Source organism: Copadichromis virginalis, linkage group LG17 (genome assembly GCF_057382275.1).
Source record: "Copadichromis virginalis isolate Kocher_CV1m ecotype Utaka linkage group LG17, C_Virginalis_male_GT1.1, whole genome shotgun sequence".
NCBI lineage: Eukaryota > Metazoa > Chordata > Actinopteri > Cichliformes > Cichlidae > Copadichromis > Copadichromis virginalis.
In genome coordinates this window covers 13,867,207-13,890,011 of record NC_140634.1, presented here as the reverse complement: position 1 = coordinate 13,890,011, position 22,805 = coordinate 13,867,207, and the positions used below count along the sequence as shown (strand labels likewise).

The 22,805-nt window shown below is 39.6% G+C and overlaps 1 protein-coding gene across 3 annotated transcripts in view; it reads right to left on the bottom strand.

The window, feature by feature from the left end:
• Window positions 1-22,805, bottom strand: part of tut4 (terminal uridylyl transferase 4) — a 41,728-nt gene that overhangs the window by 16,940 nt on the left and 1,983 nt on the right. For all 3 annotated transcript variants that reach the window (XM_085437507.1, XM_085437508.1, XM_085437509.1), the window contains 12 exons: window positions 22,569-22,720; window positions 21,339-21,455; window positions 21,072-21,249; window positions 20,857-20,945; window positions 20,718-20,769; window positions 20,460-20,529; window positions 16,482-16,608; window positions 15,959-16,078; window positions 2,877-3,065; window positions 2,610-2,784; window positions 1,999-2,531; window positions 1,135-1,285 (listed from right to left, as the gene is read on the bottom strand). In XM_085437507.1, coding sequence (XP_085293633.1) covers window positions 1,135-1,285; window positions 1,999-2,531; window positions 2,610-2,784; window positions 2,877-3,065; window positions 15,959-16,078; window positions 16,482-16,608; window positions 20,460-20,529; window positions 20,718-20,769; window positions 20,857-20,945; window positions 21,072-21,249; window positions 21,339-21,455; window positions 22,569-22,720 — 1,953 coding nt within the window. The remainder of the gene's footprint in view (window positions 1-1,134; window positions 1,286-1,998; window positions 2,532-2,609; window positions 2,785-2,876; window positions 3,066-15,958; window positions 16,079-16,481; window positions 16,609-20,459; window positions 20,530-20,717; window positions 20,770-20,856; window positions 20,946-21,071; window positions 21,250-21,338; window positions 21,456-22,568; window positions 22,721-22,805) is intronic.

Sequence of the window (22,805 nt, the reverse complement as noted above, 5' to 3'; positions counted from 1 at the left end):
CTGTGTGTTGTAAGGAGGACGTAGTAGAGAACACCATGAGAACGCTAAAGGGTGAAGTGTGGGCGTTGATCGTATATACCGGACAATCGCACATACCTGTATAAAAGGACAGGTATGTGCATTATGTGGAACATCGTTGTTTTAACAACCCTGAAAATGGCAAAGAGACACGCTTATGAAGCACAGTTTAAACTGAAGGCCATCAGCTATGCGGAGGAACATGGAAATCGAGCAGCCGCGAGAGAATTTAAGATTAACGAATCGATGGTTCGCAAATGGAGGAAGGCAGAAAACAAGCTCCGGCAGGTCAAGAAAACGCAGCTGAGTTTCCGCGGACATAAGGCGAGGTGGCCCGAGTTGGAGGAAAGACTCGAGCGGTGGATCATCGAGCAAAGAACGAGTGGGAGAAGCATTTCGACGGTCACCATTCGGCTAAAAGCAGTTTCACTAGCTGAAGAGATGAACATTGAACATTTCCAAGGAGGTCCGTCTTGGTGCTTTCGTTTTATGAAACGGTGCCATTTTTCCATCCGGACCAGGACTACGGTAGCGCAGAAACTTCCAGCGGATTATAAGGAAAAGTGAGTACCAAACTTTGTTTTGCTCCTGCTTCATTTTTAAATACGCACACTTGTATGCTTGTGTGTTGTTGATGATGACGATTACTGGTAATAAAAATGTGAGTACCAAACTCAGTTTTGCTCCTGCTTTATTTTTAAATATGCACACTTGTATGCTTGTGTGTTGTTGATGATGACGATTACTGGTAATAAAAATGTGAGTACCAAACTCAGTTTTGCTCCTGCTTTATTTTTAAATATGCACACTTGTATGCTTGTGTGTTGTTGATGATGACGATTACCGGTAATAGAAATGTGAGTAAGGTACCGAACTCAGGTTTGCTCCCGCTTTATTTTTAAATACGGTACTTGTATGCGCCCTATAATCCAGTGCGCCTTATGTGTGTGTTAAATACAGTAATGGCACACATAACTGAGACTGCGCCTTTTAGTACAGTGCGTCTTATGGTCGTGAAAATACAGTACTCAAAGATAATGGCTATACAAGCAAAATGATTCCTTGCAGGAAAATGCTAAAGTGAAACAAGTTAGAAGTGCAATGTTCGCTACATACAGTAACATAGTTTGCAGAGGCCATCGAGGATCTCTCTGAAGCGGTCATTCATAGGGGGCAGAGGCTTCAGCTCGATTTTCTTAAAGTCTTCAGGGCACTCGTCCTTCAGGTGACCATCTCGTTTGCAAATGCTGCATACGACAGTTGGAGGCTGGAACAGGAAAATTAACGATGTCCAGGAACAGCTTTAATGTTATGTAAGAGTTCCGAATGTCACATATTGCAAAGCTTGAAAATATTTCCTTATGTTTGCTTTAATGTGTCTAAATACTGAAGCAAGTCATATTGTCGCAATCTTAAAAATACTTGAAACTGCCAGTGCTACCCCTCAGCCTCTAAGTAGACACACCTACGTTATCAACTTCAAAATCCTACATTGCCTTGTTCTCAAGTTATTACATTCACATGATTTTCAAATAAATAAACCAATTTAAAACTACTGACCCACCAACTCATCCATCCACCGATCGATTCATTCACTTTCTTATCCTATTCTGAAGCTTTCCCAGCTGTCAAAGGGAAAGAGGTGGGGACAAGTCTACCACAAGGCTAACACTGAGACAGACAACCGCTCACACTCTCATTCACAATCACTAATTAACTTAGCATGCATGTGTTTGAGGAAGCCGGAGTAAGTGGAAAATAACCCACAAAGCTACAGGGAGAACACGCAAACCACACAGTTATGTAGCATGAGCATCTAAGATGATGCTTCTTCTATACTACAGCAACAAGTTTAATGGATCTCTATTATAAACAGGTCAGAAGCCTTATCTCAAACTACATTACATACAAAATGTTGTGCCTTGCTAAGGCATTTACAAATATTTATCCAATGGATGGATGACATTAATTACTATTTACCTTTCCACAAGTGAAAATCATCTTGTCAAACACATAGTGCAGATCATCTGGTGCAACAGGCCCGTCATCCTCTGAAACTCCGTTATCCTCCTCTTCCTCTTCTTCTTCCCTGTCACTGTCCAGCAGGCCATTGGGGGAGGAGGAAAGTGTGTTTCCCTCACTGAGAAGCATGTCCATGAGGCGGGTGTCTAAAGTGCTCTCATTTCTTTCTTTGGATGGATCTGAACCATCTTCATCATCACTGTCAGGCTCTTCGTCCTCCTTTGATCCCTGGTGCCCTCTTTGAACACTCTGGCTTTTTTCTGCTTTGATGTTATTCTCATCCTTGTTTGTAGATGAAGGCTCTTTCTTCCCAGCTTCTTCCAATTTTACACCCTGTGCCCTTGCTTTCTTCTTTGTTTGGTGTCCTCCGGTGCCCTTTTTCTGAGGGCAAGCAAAGTACTTGTAAGCTGTTCTGAAACGCTCTTGGATGTACTCAAAGACCATCTGGCTGTTCAAGCTTCGAGCAACGTTCCTCTTCAAGGCAAATGGATCTAGGAATATAAGAATGAATGAATTTCTCCATTTCTCTATGCTTGGAAAGTGAGTTTTGCAATAGAACTATCTCTTACCTTCGATAGCAAGCCTGCGACGAGGCCAGTTCTTCACTTCCCTAGAGAGGAGGTCCTTTAAGCGGATGCTGATGATATATTCTTCAAGTGCAAATTCCAGTGTGTAGAAACGTAAAAGCTCCAACCATAACTGGCCCAGCGCAACATCTTTACCCACGTTGAAGGTTAGGCGGATCTTTAGGTGAAAGCAGCTATGGTTAGTGCAAAGCCCAGGGGCAAAAGCGAGAGTATCAACACTGTCACTGAGTTAGGTAAAACAAATCTTACCAAACCCTCTGAGTTAGGGGCATCATTGCGGTGTTGAGGTTTGGCTCTGCCTTCTCCCCTGGCCTCGTTTCTGTTCTCTCCCCGTCCTTCGGTAGAGGTCGGAGGTCTATGCTCCCACTGGACATACATGTCCATTGTAATTCCAGTCAAATGATATTCATCCACATGTTTGACATCAAAGCCTTCAATCTGCAGGAGAAAAGCAAAGCCAAACATAACAGAGAGTAGAAGCAAAGTAAAACAGTTAGCAAAGAGATCACTAGCTTGTTTTTAATAGCCATTTTAGCCTGTAGAATCTGATATCACAGCTATATTTTTACTAATATTTACTACTGTCGTACTTTTGATACATCGCAAAGAAGGTCAAAAGGCAGAAGCCTGACTGAAAATCTGTGGTCTTATGGAGTGATGAATCTGATTTTTAAATTTGTGATTCAAATCATTGTCAACACGGGAGTGTCTACAGTAAAACACAGCGGAGGCCCCGTCATGATTTGTGGCTGCATTCCAGCTAGTGGTGTTTGAATTTTGTCAAAACTAATGGAATTATGAACACTAAAAATACTGTCAGATTTCAGTACCATCTGGAAGAGTTTGGCAACAATTTCATTTTCAGCATGATAATGACACAAAAAACCAATGCAGTCAATTCATACAGATAGAAAAACACATAATGGAACACTGCCAGTCATGGAATGTCCCCACAGAGCCAGATCCCAACATTATTGAGGTGCTGTGGGATCATAACAGGTAGCAAAACAAAGCAAGCTTCTCTTAGAATGTTTTCACACCGGTTTGGTCAGTTTAAGGCTACATCCACACTAGCCCAGATAGATTTGAAAACGGCGTTTTCGCCTGAAAACGCTTCGCGTCCACACTAGCGTTTTCCATCGTTTTCACAGAGTTGTGCGTCCACATTGAAACGGCCCAAAACGCTTATATTCCAATAATGCGCATGCGCCAAAGCAAGTGAGAATTAAAGAATTTGAAGAAAAGCTATCTGGAGCATGTACAAGCTGATATTAATCATTTTTAGGACTGTCAAAATTGAGAGCAATGAAAACAACTGCTGTATAATGCCCTCCGCTATCTTTGTTTAATTGGTCACATGACTGCATCACATGACTAAAATGTGTCATCGTTTTAGAAAGTCTGCGTTTTCGAGTCTCCACACTGCGGCGGGACAGCTCCGTTTTGAAATGTATGTGTTTTCGAGAGCGTTTTCAAAACGCTGCGTTTTTCCTTGAGGAAAACGCCGTCTCAGTGTGGACAGGAGGCCAAACGAAAACGCATTAGTGTGGACGTAGCCTAAATCAAACCCTGTTCATTTTCCCCTTGGTGTGGTGTATTTGTTTAGGTGTAAACACAGTAATCACACTTGGGTGTCGACCAAAGCAACCGCACAGAGACACTTTGGAGGGGGTGATCTCACTACAGTTCCAAATGAACTTGAGTGGTTTGTTTGTGGCGTGAAAGTGACCCCAGCCCGAGCTAAGAAAGTGTCCTGTAGCAAAATATGCTGTTTATTCTCAATGTGGGAAAATGCTCTGCACTATAAATTAGAGATGGACCGATCCGATATTACGTATCGGTATCGGTCCGATACTGACCTAAATTACTGGATCGGATATCGGAGAAAAATAAAAAATGTAATCCGATCCATTAAATATCACGAAAGCACCTCACAAAACTTGCAACACGCCGTAACTCACCTCAGAACGTTAGCACGTCGGAGCAGTATGCATTACGTGATAGAGCGGCTGTGGCATGCAGGACCTGTCGGTGGTCTGGATAGCATTTGGAGCTTCGCTAGCAACCCGGCATTTCATCTCCGACAAAGTTATCCCGAGAGAAGTAAAGCAAGTGTGTAAGTCCATCTCTGAATGTTTGTAAAGCATTCCTGCGTTAAGCTTAACAAGTGATATATGGAGCGACTGCCTCTTCTTGCTGCTACTTCAATCATGAAACTGCTTAATGATCAGCTGATCGGCTTTTCTGTAGCGAGTCCATGTCTCTAGTTTGCTTTTGGCCCACTTTGCACCAGAAAGAGGAAACCAGCGGCTGAACAACAGCAGCACGTTTAAGCTTGATCAGCTGTTGTTAGAATTTATTTAATATTACTTTCTACTCGAGGATCTTTTTCTAGTAGCTGACGCTGGTAACTGTGCAGGGGCGGATCTAGCAAAGTTTAGCCAGGGGGGCCGATAGGGCATTAACAGGGAAAAGGGGGCACAAAGACATACTTTTCTTTCTTATTCTCATTTGTCTCATTCTCAAATGTCTAGCTTTTAATAAATAATTATCTGACACCCAAAGTTTTAATTTGATGCAAAATGAGTAGAAGTCCATTACTGTATATAGTAACTATTAAGTCTAATATATATACACATATATATACACATATATACATATACATATACACATATATATACACATATATACATATGTATATATATACACATGTATATATATACATATGTATGTATATATATATATACACACACACACACACACACACACACACACACACATACATTAGGGGTGCAACGATATTCGTATCGAAATTGAACCGTTCGATACAGTGCTTTCGGTTCGGTACGCATATGTATCGAACAATATATATTTTTTAATTTATTTTATCAACTTTTCTTCTGACGATGCTGTCTGTGTTGAGCGCTCAGTGAATCTGCGTTCGACTACTCCGCCTAGGCTGCACTGTCGAGCACAGATCCACTGAGCTCCAACCACATGCATTCAATCAAGCTAGCGAGACAGAAGCTAAGCTCATTGCAACATGGCAACTGCCTCAGTGCCTCCTGAAGTCGAACCTCCTCCACCGTCATTGAAATCTGGCGTTTGGAACTTTTTTGGCTTTCGTGTGAAGTATCACCCTGATGGTAAGCGCGTTGTGGACAAAACTACAACAGTATGTCGGATGTGCCATGCCATGATTAATTACATCGGTGGGAACACAACAAATATGAATGCACATTTACGCCGACATCACCCTAGTGCAAAGACGAGTGAAGGCAGCCAAAAACAACAACAAACACACATGCTACAAACTTTGTCGGAGTCATTTAGACAGCCGTTAGCGCATGATTCTAAGAGGGCAAAAGAAATCGACAGGGCAATTGCTACTTTTATTGCTGTCGACATGCGACCCTTTTCTGTTGTAGAAAACACCGGGTTTCGGGAAATGCTGAGAGTACTTGAGCCCCGTTACAGTATTCCTTCACGAACCCATTTCACCGATATCGCAGTTCCTGCTTTGTACAAGGAGACAAAAGCTAAATTAGAGACGGCAGTGTCAGCAGCACCCGCTGTTGCTCTGACCTCAGACGGCTGGACGTCAAGAGCTACGCAGAGCTACCTCACTGTCACCGCGCATTACATTGATCCGGAATGGCAGATGAAAAACTGTGTTTTGCAGACACGCCTGGTCGAAAGTCACGCCACTGACGACTTAGCCAAAGGTCTCTCTGAAGCTGTGGAAGACTGGAAGTTAGTGCGACCAAATGTGACAATATCTGTAACTACTGACAATGCGAAGAACATAGTTAATGCTGTCACAGCTGCTGGGCTGGGGCCACAAATCGGATGTTTTGCACATACAATTAATATAGCTGCTCAGAAAGGAATGGCAGTGCAGAAGGTTTCCCATCTCCTAGCAAAGATGAGAAGAATTGTCTCCTTCTTTCACAGAAGCACAACAGGATGCAATGTGTTTATGAAAAAACAGCAACTGCTGCAGCTTAGTGGAAAAAAACTGATTCAAGATGTTCCAACTAGGTGGAACTCCTCTCATGATATGATGGAAAGATACCTTGAACAGCAAGCTGCAGTGTATGCTGCTATGGCCGACAATACTGTGAAGAAGAGTATGAAGAACATTCAGAATCTAACTCAGGAAGAACATGCACTGGCTGAAAATCTTGTTACAGTCATGAAAACCCTAAAAACTGTGACAGTCATGATGTGTGAAGCATCATCTCCAACAGCATCCATGATCCTGCCACTTAAAATGAACATCCTGAACTCTATGGCGCAGTCTGGTGATGACAGCCCAGCAGTGAGAGATGTAAAAAAAAAAAAACATCAGGGAGGACCTGGAGAAGAGATACGCTGATCCTGCCCTTCAGAATTACCTACACAAGTGCACAGCTTTAGATCCTCGATTCAAGTCCCTGCGACACTTGGATAATGTCACTCAGCTGAGAGTCTATGGAGCACTCGCCACAGAACTTGTCTTGAGCATTGAACAAGTAGGTGTTCTTTTTTTTTATTTTTGAAATTTTATTTAGCTACTGCTTCATTTATAAATATTATTTAAACAAATACAATTAACAGTTTGGTTGTTTATATTTCCTCAAGACCAAGCCGCAGGCACCACAGAAACTGCGACCTCCGCAGAGACTCAAGCAGCAAACTCTTCAGATTCACCATCAGCATCTCCACCAGAGAAAAAGTCAGCCATGAAGGAGTTGTTTGGAGAACTGTTCATGTCACAGGAGCCAAGGACCAGGTCTGCAGCCGAAGTGGCAGAGGAGGAAATTAACTTGTACAGGTTAGCAGACTGCATTCCCACAGATGATAACCCACCGAGATGGTGGAAGGAACATCACAGCTTGTACCCTCATCTTTCCAAGTTGGCACAGTGTTACTTGGTTGTACCTGGAACCTCTGTCCCAAGTGAGAGGGTGTTTTCCACAGCAGGTGACATTGTCACAGCAAGCAGATCTGTACTGTCAGCAGAACATGTGGACATCCTAATTTTTCTGAAGAAGAACATGGAAATTGAGTAAACTATGTTTTGGTTTGTATTTAACAGGACCGTTTATTTAAGTTGTTTATGCTGTATAAGCAGCTAAGTGCTAGCACTCCAGAAGATGAGTGTTAGGGGAGGTCCATTAAAGAGTGATTCATTTTATGGGTACCTGATTTGTTATATATGCTGCTGAGAATATACCCCAGAAGAAGGGTATAGAATAGCTTTTATTTGTATTTATTTTTTATTCTTTACATGGTGTTTTTTTTGTTTGTTTGTTTTACATGGTGCCAAGTCTGCACAACAGAAATATGTGAAGTATAGCTTTACCAGATTTAAGTTTTCATGTGTTTTCTGTACACTATAGAACATGGTTCTAAAAAATTTTTTTCATGTCAGGGATTGGGTGTGTTTGTTTTATATTCTGCCAAGAATAGAAAATACCATCAGGGATTCCCAAACAATGCAGAACTGTATGTGGTTGATATCTTGTTTTTAGAACATTTCAAATGTTTAAAAATATATTTAGGAAGGCCTTTCTGTGCAATACATTTTTATTTAAGTTGTTTTTGTTGTATATGCAGCTAAGTGCTAGCACTCCAGAAGATGTGTGTGAGGTGAGGTCCATCAGAGAGTGGTTCATTTTATGGGGACCTGATATGTTCAATATGCTCCTGAGAATTTACCCCAGAAGAAGGGTATAGCATAGCTTTTATTTTGGAAAAGGACATTTCTCTGAAATAAACTCGTTTCCAAACTCTTTTATTCTTTTATTATTTTGTTGTTTCAGCAACATTTCATTTAAAAACTGTATTTTTGAGTTAAAATAAATATTTATAATCTTAATAAATTACAAATTAAAAAAGGCATGAACATTTTTTTGTATCGAAAAAATATCGAACCGTGACACCAAAGTATCGAACCGAACCGAACCGTGAATTTTGTGTATCGTTGCACCCCTAATATATATATATATATATTAGGGGTGCAACGATATTCGTATCGATATTGAACCGTTCGATACAGTGCTTTCGGTTCGGTACGCATATGTATCGAACAATACAACATTTGTAATTTATTTTATCAATTTTCCTTCTGACGATGCTGTCTGTGTTGAGCGCTCAGTGAATCTGTGTTCGACTACTCCGCCTAGGCTGCACTGTCGAGCGCAGATCCACTGAGCGCTCCACACAGACAGCATAGTCAGGAGGAAGAGCACAGGGCAAGCTAGCGAGACAGAAGTTAAGCTCTCAGCAAGATGGACCTCCCCCACTCTCATTCAGATCTGGCGTTTGGAATTATTTTGGTTTTCATGTGACGTATGACCCTGAAGGTAAGCCAGTCATGGACTAAAGTAAAACAGTATGTTGGATGTGCCATGCAATGCTCAATTACATTGGTGTGAACTAGTGTGTTAGCGCAGTTAGCTCGTTAACGTGTTGGCCGTCTAGCCCCATGCACGGGGCGATCGGCGGTAGCTCGTTAACGGAGATTTGCCGTGTTGTGGCGTTAAGGTCATTTCAACGAGATTAACCTGAAAGCACTAGTGGGAACACAACGAATATGACTGCACATTTACGCCGACATCATCCTAGTGCAAAGACCAAAACAACAAGCAAGCATGCTACTAACTTTAGCCGAGTCATTTAGACAGCTGTTAGCACATGATTCTCCTTATGCTGCTGAGAATATAGCCCAGAAGAAGCGGATAGTATAGCTTTTATTTTGGAAAGAGCCATTTCTCTGTAATAAACTCCCTTTTCCAAAGATGAGTGATTCCTCAATCAGATACAGGGCTTGCAATATCGCTAGCCCGACGTCCCGAAGCTAGCGATTTTTTCAGTCGGGCTACCAAAATCTATCTCTTCCCTGCCCGTCAGGCTATTGTAGGAAAAATATATGTCAATGCTTTTGCATTCTTTCAGAAATGTAGCTGGGTAATTATGTCATTGGCATCGGTGAGCCACTGTCAATATGTGACATATTGAAGTCGCGTTTGAATTTGTGCTTGTTTTTTTGCTTTCACTTTGCAATCGTGCGAACTGTGTATAGAGAGCGACAGCACTGATCTGTGAGTGATGATAATTTGTGCACCAATTCCTCTGACATCGTCTTATTAATCGTTAGCTTACTATGCAAACATGACAAGTGAAATCTCCTGCAGCAAGCTTAAACATGTGAGAGGTTGATCGCGCAGAGAATCGCTGAGCTTATGTGAGTGCGTGTGTAAAAGCAGCAGGAGAAGTTATGACAAATCAGACTATAAGGCAAAAAGAAAGTGCAGCTTTATGGTTTCATGGACAAAATCATTTCTGTGGCTGCGATATGACGAGCTAAATAACCAGGGCTGCACATAAGTGGTCCGCAGGTGCGCATTCGCTGTCAAAATAAAAAACACGCACAAGGGTTAGGGTTAAATTTAAAAACTGTACTTTTGAGTTAAAATATATATTTATAATTTTAATAAATGACAAATTAAAAAGGCATGAACATTTTTTTTGTATCGAAAAAATATCGAACCGTGACACCAAAGTATCGAACCGAACCGTGAATTTTGTGTATCGTTGCACCCCTAATATATATATATATATATATATACACACATACCCTAGTAAGCTATAGTACTTTTTCCTTTGGGAAGGTACCATCTGTGCAGTCTGCAATTTTGTTGAAGAAAGATGTTGAATCTATTTAATATTTCTTGAAAAATAATTGATTTCTCTGCATTTTTTTCACACTGCATCAAATTAAGGTTGATTATGTCGATTAAGCATCATGAGGTGGCGCGTGAAGGGTGGTTCCCTATTTTTTATTTATTTATTTTTGTTGTTGCTGGGAGTTGGAACGCTATTAGTTAGGTTGCTTAATATTTATGCTAAGTACTCTTTAAAATACCAGAATAGGGAGAATGGTGGTTCAAGTTTATTAGATTGATCAGTATTGCTGAACTATGAAATTTTTTTTTTTGCATACAGGTATCACAGAATAGCTTTAGTGTAGTTGTTGTTTTAAACTTGAGTATGAACTTCTACAAAATGCAGCAAGATATTTAAAAAACAGTTTTGTTGATTAAAAAACACTATATCGGATTCATATCGGTATCGGCAGATATCCAAATTTATGATATCGGTATCGGTATCGGACATAAAAAAGTGGTATCGTGCCATCTCTACTATAAATGTAAAAGCTCTGTAAGGTCTTGCAACTAGCTGTGAAATGAATGTAAATTCTCACTTTTCTCACACAGCACTTTCTTCCTGTATTACTTTTATTGCTCCCACCCCAGATACATCTGCCTAATAAGCAGACTGACACATTTTGATTGGCTCGGAGTTCACTTGAATTTTTCTCTATGTGAAAACCAACCAAACCATTGTAAACCTGTAGTTTTTCCCCAAACTCATCACCTAATTCAGACAGAGAAACTATAGGGGTTTTTTTAATGTTGTATATTTGCACATTTTAATAAATCACTATATCTTTTTACAATTTCCTAGCAAAATATAAAGAAATAAAAGGTGGCCTAAAACCTTTGCACAGTACTGTATGTTTAAATCCCCAAAAAACACTTTCTTTTAAGATCTTTTAAGGCTGCAAAGCAGAAATATGGCAGCTTTGCAGCCTTAAAAGATCACCTAACTGCAGATTAAATGTATATGTAAATGTATATTTTTCTAGCCTGCCATGCCACTTCTCACTCTAGATTGTTAGCTGCCCAGTTTTGGAAACATGAGCTATAGAGATCATGTGCTTAAAGCATCAAAAATACTTTTAAAATATTCATAACCAACATCCTTTCCAAGAAATGTTTTTCCGTTTACACAAAACGATCCACAAACAGTTTGGTTTGACGGGTATATAAGAACTACTCTTCTTCCTGTCTAAGGAGCTTGAAAAGTAAAATGTCTGGACTTCAAGTTTCCTTGAAGAGGTTTCACCTCTCATTCGAGAAGCTTCTTTACTTTTAGAACTGAAGAAGCTTCTCGGGTGATTCAGGTGATTGGATGCCGGATCAAATTAAAATTTGACAGATTACAACTTAAGTGTGAAAAAGCTATAAAACCTCTGTATGTTACTCAATGTCATTGTAGCAGGTGTGCATCATTAGAGTGGCATTACTTGTTCAACCAGCACAACAAGTAGCTCCGTCACTCACATAGAGAAGCTACTGCCACTAGAATTGACACCTTCTCATATCCTGTTCTGCAGGGGATGTTTTTAGACCTTACACTATTTAAAAGCAATGAATCTCAGTGAGCAACATTAGATCAAGTTTGTAATGAAATCATTTCTGTTCTTCACCCTGTGTCATCCACATTTGTAACCATGTGGAAAACTGCAACAAGTCTCATAAAACCTATTTTATTTGTTTAATTTATCTTTTTAAAAACTAACAGGAAAAAAGATCTGCTAAACATTTCATAAACAGTGAGTTTATCATTACCTTCTGATAAATGCATAGATATAATATAGGTAGGCATCTTTAAAGAAAACTAATGATTTATAGCATCAGAAGAGTTTTCGTTATTACACAGGCAGAGCATACAGCATAGTGCTCAAAAAGTCTGATGAGATAATCTAAGCAACAACACGGGATATTTTTAGTGTTGTACTTTTGCATCAATGTGTCCATTCGTGACAAGAATGATACAATTTTCCATCAACGTCTTGTATTTACACCTAGTTTCCAAATAGAGACTCGAGCCATGTGGGATTGTTTTTTTTAACCAAACTATCCTGAAGACACACAGACAGAAAATGTGGGTCATTTTGTCCATTAGATGCTCAGACACTGTCAACATTACACTGTCTGGGCCCTGCTACCACTGGTAAAACCTTTGACATAGGGCTGCTCGATTATGGCAAAAATGATAATCACGATTATTTTCACTGAAATTGAGATCTCGATTATTTGACGATATTTATTTAACCCTTTAAGACCTACTATCGAACCAAGTCCGCCAGAGCTTATATTATTTTTTTTACATGTTGTAGTGCCATTTGTGGGAGCATTTCAAGTTGCTATACAACTGTTATAGCCCATATTTTAATAATATGTATGCATTAAGTCCATAGTAACTACATTAATTGCAAAAAAGTGCAATAAACTACAAAAAAATTGAAAATCGTTTTTGTTTTGTTTTTTTACATATATTTCTACTTGGAGAAATTTAAGAGGCTTATCCCTCAAAACTTTAAATACAAAAAAGTTGCAAAAAATAGTTTACAACAACAGGAAATTTTAAGTGTCTTCATAGTTTTATTTTGGAGATACACCAATTTTTATATATACTGCAGGAAAAACGAAAAAACAATCCTATGATGCAAATTTGCAAAGAAAACAGCACGTGCATCAAAATAAACTATTTCCAGCAGTGCAATTCGAGTTCTAAGCATCCCAGAAACTATTCAGAAAAGTCAAACATTACTTATAAAAACTCCAGTATAGGTTTTTAAGGCCTACGAGTAAAAAACTACATTTTCCGCGAAAATGACATCACTTCCGGTTTCGGCCAGGAAATGGCGGACATGTGATAGTTCGCGCTGACGTCTTTTTCAAAGTGGGAAGTGTTACGAACAGCTGATCGGATCGGCAAAGCGTGTTTCTGGAATATTATGTTTTTGTTCCTGCAAGCGCTTTTTATGCAATTTTTGCAAAGCTTTATGTGGAAGGAAACCGTGACCAAGGACAAGCTGATGGCATAAGATGTAAGTACAACTCCTCTGGTTTCATATGCAAAACCAATTATTGCGCTAGCTTACACGGTTCAGGTTCTACAGGGATTTAAAAATAGTTACGCAAAACGGAGTGTGCTGCTCTGACCAGATTTAAAGGGTTAACAATAACAATGTATTGAATAATGACTTTAAAAAATAATATAAAATAGTGTGCAACACCACTGAAGTTTTTTTTTTACCTCTCTTTTCAACCAACGGCAGTCACTCTCCTCTCCAAATAACTTTCCGAGCTTCCCTCGGGTCCTCTTAATCAGCGGTCTCCAACCTTTTTTGCGCCACGAACCGGTTTATGCCCGACAATATTTTCACGGACCGGCCTTTAAGGTGTCGCGGATAAATGAGGGAGGGGCTAATAATCGGCTCATTCATTTTTAATGATCGTTGAAAGCCCAGATCGTAATCGTGATTAAAATTCGATTAATTGAGCAGCCCTACTTTGACATGATGTGAAAGTGTCATATGATGTCAAAATTTGTTGTTGCTCTAGTAACACTATGCATTTGTGTTCTCTAATTTGTAACCTTACTTGCAAGTTGCACTTGCAGAGTGCAAACAGTGGATGGAAATTGTTGATGTGGTTACATGGTGGGTTTACCGCTTACCACAGCGGGTTAAAAAACTGAACCCAAGACTGAACATTTTTCAGTTTTAATTAGTGGTGCAACGGATCAAAAATCTCACGGTTCGGTTCGGATCACGGTTTTAAGTCACGGATCGGATCAATTTTCAGATCAGCAAAAAAGAAAAAATTTAACATTTACCTATTAACTTTTTAAGTATTTTTTGCCTATTAAAAACATTCAACTCAAGACTTATTCCACGCAATTATATAAAAACAAATTAAGGTGCAAAATAGGGCAGTACAGGGCTTTATATCTACCACTCCGCTGTGATATAATGAGCGGTCACGTAGCTTTCCGTTGACCTGGAGGTCCACCCGTTTGTAGTTGGGCAACAAAAGATGCCTGGGACAGTTCAGCCATAACGTTAAACTTTTCCTGCTCATACATGCCTGGGTACGATCCTGTCACTGAAGTGGACGCGCAACGGGATATCATAGTGTGGCTCAAGCACGTTCATCATAGTTTAAACCCCTTGTTTTGCACAAGGGAATACGGCCTCCCGTCTGCAGCTAAACACTCCAGTAGCTTTTGTAATAGCTTTAGCCCGGTCGGATTGGGCAGCAAAGGGCTGCTTAAATACCGCAAACTCCTCTGCTCCTCCACTTGGACCGCTAGCGCTGACCATAAATATCGCTTGACAGACTGACCACGCGCACCATACACATACCTTTTTTCCTTCTTTTTCGAATCTTCGGATCACGTGCGTGCCGAACCGTGGAGTGGGATCGGTTCGGATTACGGATCAACCGTGATCCGTTGCACCACTAGTTTTAATATATTACACTGCTGTACAGGCTTCTGAAGCATTACACAGTTAAGTTACTTTAGTTATTCTTAACTGTTCTTAACTAAAAGGTTAAGCAGTTATATGTTTACTTAAGATTTCCACTGAAAATCTATTACTTCTAGGCTGGAGGGAGAGCCTTCAGTTTTCAGGCCCCTCTTCTGTGGAACCAGCTTCCAGTTTGGATTCGGGAGACAGACACTATCTCTACTTTTAAGATTAGGCTTAAAACTTTCCTTTTTGCTAAAGCATATAGTTTGGGCTGGATAAGGTGACCCTGAATCCTCCCTTAGTTCTGCTGCAACAGGCATAGGCTGCTGAGAGATTCCCATGATGCATTGAGTTTCTCCTTTTCAGTCACCTTTTTCACTCACTATGTGTCAATAGACCTCTCTGCATTGAATCGTACTTGTTATTAACCTCTGTCTCTCTTCCACAGCATGTCTTCTTTCCTGTCTTCCTTCTCTCACCCCAACCGGTCGCAGCAGATGGCCGCCCCTCCCTGAGACTGGTTCTGCCGGAGGTTTCTTCCTGTTAAAAGGGAGTTTTTCCTTCCCACTGTCGCCAAAGTGCTTGCTCATAGGGGGGTCATTTGATTGTTGGGTTTTTCTCTGATGTATTATCGTTTGGTCTACCTTACAATGTAAAGCGCCTTGAGGCAACTGTTGTTGTGATTTGGCGCTATATAAATAAAATTGAATTGAACTGAATTGAAAAACGCCACGGTGGTTACCTTTGTGTTCATATTTGAGGTATGCTGTGTCACTTGGTATAATATTGCATCACTACTACTGCACTATAATGCTGATGCTGCTGCGTCAATACAGTTCACACTTTGAAATAGGTAAAGTGTCACTAACGACAGTAACTCTCTGAAGATGAAGGTGGTAAATGCCCTTCATTCACTTGTACTTATAACTGCTGCTGCTCAGAAGCTTTATGCTCCAATCATTGTTCTGTATTTTTTTTCCCTATACTCTCAAAAATCTCATTGTCGCAAACTTTATGGAAATACTCTCAGAAATCTCAGATACAATTTTGAGACTATATCTCCCAACTCTATTCCAGGTTCTAAAATATAAAGAAAGGGATTTAAAAATAATTTTGTTTAACGTTGGTTATTTGCCAAGGAGCACAGATACAGAGTGGCCCTTTCTCAGTAACTTACCCAGGGGCCCAGGTAGACAGGGAGGATAGGGTCTTTTCTCTGCTGCAGGAAGAAGATCACCATGAGGGCAAAGGAGTATGAAGGGATGCCACCTTCAGCCTGACAGTCAATGTGACACAACTGTGTGGATAAATACATAAAAGAAAAAAAAAATCTATTTTTGCTTTCAGCAAAACATCAAAGCAAAATTTGGTCCAAACAATACATCATACAGACCAACAGATCATCTGTGTTTGCCATTTGGGCATATAAGTTTTATATTTGCACACAAATGAGGTTGAAAATAACTCTTTTAACAAGAGATTTAAAAAAACAAAAACAAAAACCCACTTCCATTACATCATCATTATTTCTGGTCCGTCAGTTTTCATATCCAAAACATCCACTATATCCTTTGTGCCATTTCATAAACACATTAATTATCAAGTATCATGACACAAAGATACTTTTGCAACATGCTGAGAACTAAACAAAGGACACATGTATTAGGTGTATGCATTCTGAGTGTCCGAAACAGGCTTACCCTTGCCCAGTAGCGGAAGGCCAACACCAGTGAAATCAGTCTGGGCTCCAGTTTAGACAGGGCTGCCAGATGATTGGTCGTAAGACAAGCAACATCATTTCCTGCACTCACTTTACACATCAGACCGCTGTGAAGAAACAGAGGTGGGGGAAGATGACAATTAGCTGGACCAAATTCTAACTGTCATAATGTCTCACTGGCTCATGATCTGAAAAAGAGGTCACATTAAAAAACAAAAAACAATACCAGACTGCAGGCCTCAGTGATTTCCCACACACAGGCTTTATATAGGCTGGGCACTTAATACATTTTGATAATTCACAACTTACTTTAGAATTTTCATATTTATTTTTGTAATATATACAGTGGACATAAACAGTGTATACACTTTTCCCATTCTTAATGTGACCTAGAAGCCTTTACAATTCAACTGAAAAACAAAGTTGTTAGGAAAAAATATATTCAAAAAAATTAAGCTAGTTGCATAAGTGTCCACATCCTTAAACTAATACTGTGATAAATCAAAAGGTGTTACAACAGACTTCCTGGGAACATGCCTGCCATCAATTAAGAGACTCTGATTAACCCCAAATAGAGTTCAGCTGCTGTCCCGATCTTCACTGTTTTCTGCTACAGCAGAAGTCATGGTTTGCTAAGAGCCTAAAAAGCATCAAAGTCTAGCGGTCGAAAGGTATTAGTCAGTTTTTTGTTTTTTAAAAACCACTTACAAAGCATTAGATATATCATATACATCAAAGTGGATAAAAGCAAACAAAAAACTGGTTACAGCTTACAAAGAAATGCATCAACTCTCCAAAAGGCATGAGAGAAAATGTGTTCCAATCTGATAAAAAAAAAAAAAAAAAAAACACAATTCTGAAAGGTAAGTGTGAGTGGGAGGAATGGAAAAACTTCTATCAAAAGTGCATCACAGGCACGGTGAAGCATTGCTTATGATTTGGGATTGCTTTTATTTACCTACAGCTGTGCTTAAAAGCCAGGTACCAATTCTGCCAAGGAGAACAGTCAAATATAGAGTCAAAATTATCTCAGATGCTTGTTGATGGCTACCAAAACCATCTGGTCAAGGTGCAACTTGTTAAAGCGACATTTATCTAAATGTTACTGGGCTGGATGTGTATACAGTGCTGATCCAAAGTTTAAGACCACTTGAAAAATAGCAAGCAAAAAAAAAGTAATTTACTGTATAGTTTGATCTTAACAAGGTTCCAAGTAGACCCTTAACATTCAACAAGAAGAAATGGGAGTGAGCAAAACATTTGTTTTTTAAGCCTCCTAGGACCTGGCATCCACATATGTGGACATCACATTTTGGGTTGTCTAGACCAAAATACTTAATTTTTTTTCTACAAGGGCCTGATATCCACTTACGAGGACATTATACTGCCACTGTTCTATCAAAATTTAAAACGAATGTGGCTCTCATTTTTCTCAGAAACATAAAACTAGGTAAACAAAAAAACAATCTCGTAATTCTTTGGGACCGGATGAATGTAAAAACAATCAGCCCAAATATCAAAGAAAAATTAAAAATGCAAGCCATGAAAGAGTTCGGGTCTTGGGAGATTAAAACAATGCTTGAACTCAAACAGGATGTTTTACAGCTGTTCGAGTTTAGGACCACACCTCCAAAAAACCTGTGATTCTCCTGGAAGAAGTCCCTTGTCCTGCGGGCATTGTGTACTGTAGCATTGTCCTGTTGAAAAACCCAGTCGTAACCACACAGAGGAGGGCCCTCAGTCACGAAAGATGCTCTCTGAAACATCTGGACATAGCCAACAGCCGTTTGACATTCCTGCACCTCCAGAACCCTCAATTGCTCCACTGAAGGAAAAGGCATCCCATTCCATTATGGCCCCCCCTCCACTGTGGTGCATAGAAAACATTGCAAGTGGGATCCATCAGACCATGAAGGTTAATTTTTTTTTTTTCGCATCAAACACTTAAACTTTCTTCCACCTTTAAAAATTCTATGTTTGGTGCTCTCTTGGAAAGTCCAAATGGCCAGTTCTGTGGCGTTCAAGGAGATGAGGTCCCTGAAGACATTTTTTGTTTTTGAAGCCCTTCAGTCTCAGATGCCGTCTGATAGTTATGGGGCTCCAGTCAGCACCAGTAACACCGGTGCCGACTGCAGCCCCAGTAACGCTGATCGAGGATCGTCCAGTTTCTTCAAGGACAGCCAACAGGATCATCAGGCTCACTGCTGGTGAATTTTTTTTTTTTTTTTTTTTGGGGGGGGGGGGGGGTGGGGGGGTCTTCCACCTGATGTTTTTGTTCCATAATCCTCAGGATCATTTAAGACAGCGGTCCCCAACCCCCGGGCCTCGGACCGGTACCGGTCCGTGAGTCGTTTGGTACCGGGCCACGAGAGTTGAGGCTCAGGTGTGAAATGTATAGTTTTCGGGGTTTTTATCGGTTTTCAGCGTTATTTTGTTATCGTTTACTCTGTTTTCCTTGGTCTTTTCATGTGTGTTATGAATAAATTTTCTTGTTTTCGGTACCGGTACTAGTTTTATTTTGTTGTATTTATTCGCGACACCTTAAAGGTCGGTCCATGAAAATATTGTCGGGCATAAACCGGTCCGTGGCGCAAAAAAGGTTGGGGACCGCTGATTTAAGAAATTCCAAATGACTGTTTTATTGAGCCCCACGTCAGCAGCGATGGCGTGCTGTGAAAGACCCTGCTTATGCAGTTCAACAACCCGACTACATTAGAAAAGTGGAACATTTTTTTTTGTCTTTGCCATCAGTGACTACCTGACAGACAATGACTCCATATTTTTGCACAGATTTGGCCATTTAAAGGCATGTGGTCCTAAACTTTTGATCAGGTGTAAAACTGCCTTTTTTAGTTTAAGCGTTTTCAATAAATTGCATGCTCTAAAAATTTTTTTTTTTTATCTCTCTCTCCCATTTCTTCTTGTTGCATGTTGGAGCTCTACTTGGAACCTTGTTAAGACCCAACCATGCAAAATATGATTTGCCATTTTTGAGGTAGTCTTAAACTTTTGATCGGGACTGTATTTAAGCCTGTGTGTATAAAAATTGCATAAAAAGCGCTTGCAGGAACAAAAACATAATATTCCACAACAGGCTTTGCCGATCCGATCAGCTGTTCGTAACACTTCGCACATTGAAACAGGTAGTTCGCATGTCCGCCATTTCCTGCCCAAAACCGGAAGTGGCGTCATTTTCGCGGAAAATGTAGTTTTTTTACTTGTAGGCCTTAAAAGCCTATACTGGTGTTTTTATAAGTCATGTTTGACTTTTCTGAATAGTTGCTGGGATGCTTAGAACTCGAATTGCACTGCTGGAAATAGTTTATTTTAATGCACGTGCTGTTTTCTTTGCAAATTTGCATCATAGGATTGTTTTTTTGTTTTTCCTGCAGTATATAAAAATTGCTGTATCTCCAAAATAAAACTATGAAGACACTCAAAATAAATTTCCTGTTGTTGTAAACTATTTTTTGCAACTTTTTTGTATTTAAACTTTTGAGGGATAAACCTCTTATATTTCTCCAAGTAGAAATATATGTAAAAAAACAAAACAAAAACGATTTTAAATTTTTTTTGTAGTTTATTGAACTTTTTTTTGCAATTAATGTAGTTACTATGGACTTATAGCCCATATTTTAATAATATGTATGCATTAACAGTTGTATTGATGTATAGCAACTTGAAATGTTCCCACAAATGGCACTACAACATGTAAAAAAAAATAATAATATAAGCTCTGGCAGACTTGGTTCTACAGTAGGTCTTAAAGGGTTAAATAAATATTGTCAAATAATCGAGATCTCAATTTCAGTGAAAATAATCGTGATTATCATTTTTGCCATAATCGAGCAGCCCTATACTCCCTAGCCTTACATTTAACTTATTCTGTCACTGAAGATAATGCTGTGTCATAGACATACAACATGGAGGGACAAAAAGAGATCCTGCTAATGCTCACCTGCTAACATCCCGACAGAACACGATAGGTACTTTGGCATGGAAGTCTGACTCCACCTCAGAAAACTCGGCTAGGGAGAAAACAATCAATTACTGTTTGTTTTGTTTTTTTAAATGATGGGTTTCAGCCAAATTGAAAACAAAAAATGCAGATGGGGGGGGGGGGGGGACCCGAAACAGCATTCAGCTAATCTGGAGTTATATACAGCTTAATAACCAGCACATCAACTTAATATAAAATGCAACTGAGAAAACTTACGACTGTTTTTGAGGATTTCCAGCACCTGAATTAAGACTTCAGGTTGTGTCATCTGAACAGACATAAGAAAAGGTCACTGCTGTCATTGTGCTTTTGTGTTAAGAGTAAATGGATTGCAAACTATTAGCAGCAGACTTACTGAGGGAGGGTAGGTGACATCAATGTTGATATCACTTGTCTTGAAGGCAAAACGGGTAAGACACGAACCATAGAGACGGAGTGAACAAGCTGGAAACCAAAGAATCAACGTCAGGCAGATCTATAGTCTACGCAGAATAACTCTCACAGAAAGACTGCCAACTGTCAATAAAGATAAAATCAAGGAATTGACTGGATGCGATCACATCATACAACCTGTGAGGTGTTTCTGTATAATGATCTCCATCCTGCTGACCACTGTCTTTCGAATCTCAAAGTCTTCATCTGATATCCCTTGCTGCCTGGCAGTTTCTAGGACAGCGGCATTGACAGCCCACAGCTGAGCAGCAGAAGGAGGTGGCAGGGCACGCAGCTCGTTTTCCTCTTGTTTCTCCTAACATGTCACAAGCAGAATGTGTAAACTATTTTAAAATCTTCCTATCAGTCCACTCAGATAAACACCAGTATATCACAAGTACTTACCATTATGTTTTTTTTGTGTCTCTTTTCCTTGATGTGTTTGTGTGCTCCTTGAATGTTCTCAATGTGCACAGAGCACAGCTTGCATATGTACTGGTAGTTTGGGTACTCAGGGGACTGCTGTAAAAACAAAGACATAGGCAATCAATTTATGTTCTCTACATGTGGGGGATTTGTTATTTGGATCCTCCAGCTTATAATTAAACAGTGGATCTCACCTTGCCATGCTGGGTGGAGATTTAAAAAAAAAAAAAAAAAGTGCCCAGTACAAAAAAAACCAAAAACACACATTCTGAAAATGACTCAAGGTAACAGAAGAATGAAATAGCGAAAATTAGGAAGAACAGATCCTGTTATACATCCTGTTTAAAAACTGAATGTTCATATCAAACATTATCAGGGCTTCATAAAAATAAGCTCAGCTTATGTACAGGAAATTCCCATCAGCCAAAACCTTCCGACTACTCTAGAATGTGTTTCAGGCCGTCTTTGCTAAGTATGATCTTAGAGACAGTGAACAGTTTGGGTTTGGTTTGTATTTTAAAGAGGAGCAGCCAATTAGATGAACTGAGGGGCTTCACCATGGTCCAAATGGTAGAAAAATACGATAATGCGTCCAGTTTAAACTGAGCTCAATCTTGAGTTTACTCAGACTTTTCTATTAGAATGAGCCTTTTAGTCTTTTTTCCCCATTTATATGAGACAGAAATGATTAGCCATCAATGATCAGTGCATCAATGTTTAATTAGAATGATCACATTTAGGTTAGCACCAAAAATGAAAATGAGATTTAACACATGATCTGCCTGTGTGCTACTATTTTTTCCCATGTTTAATTTAACTAGACAATTAGATAATTATTATAGTACAGTAGCAATCTGCTTTATAGCTAAATTGTAAGCTGATTTATTCCAATGTAAAGGCAAGACCTTACTGCCAAAATGTCCTCAAGCTTTAGTTAACCCTTTATTTACAGAAGAGCCATTCCATTTGGATATTTTCATTTGTGCTGCTGTTTATGAAAATAAGTGTATCATAAAAATCGATGTATCTCAAAAATAAAGTTATGAACACATTCTAATTAAGATGTATAAAAATTTTAAAAAGCCACATGTGGAAAAATGCAAATTAAAAAAAATTATTGCACTGTCAAGTAATTTAGCAACTCTGGACCTATTACATACATATTATTAAAATTTGGTATACAAAGGTTATACTGAGTGGTTTTCTCACTTTCAGCAGTCGGTAGATGTAGTCTCTGCGGAGACGCTCCTCTGCCTGTCGGAGGCCCAGCTGTTGCTCTGTGAGAGGTCCTTCCTCCACAGTGGGCCTCACCTCTGGGCCCTCTTGCACAGACTGATTCATCAGTGTTGCGGCTTTCAACACTAAAAAAAACAGCAAACACAAAGCACTTTACTGGAGCTCTATTTGATGAAGAAGACTTCTTCATTTCAGGAAAAATGCTTTACA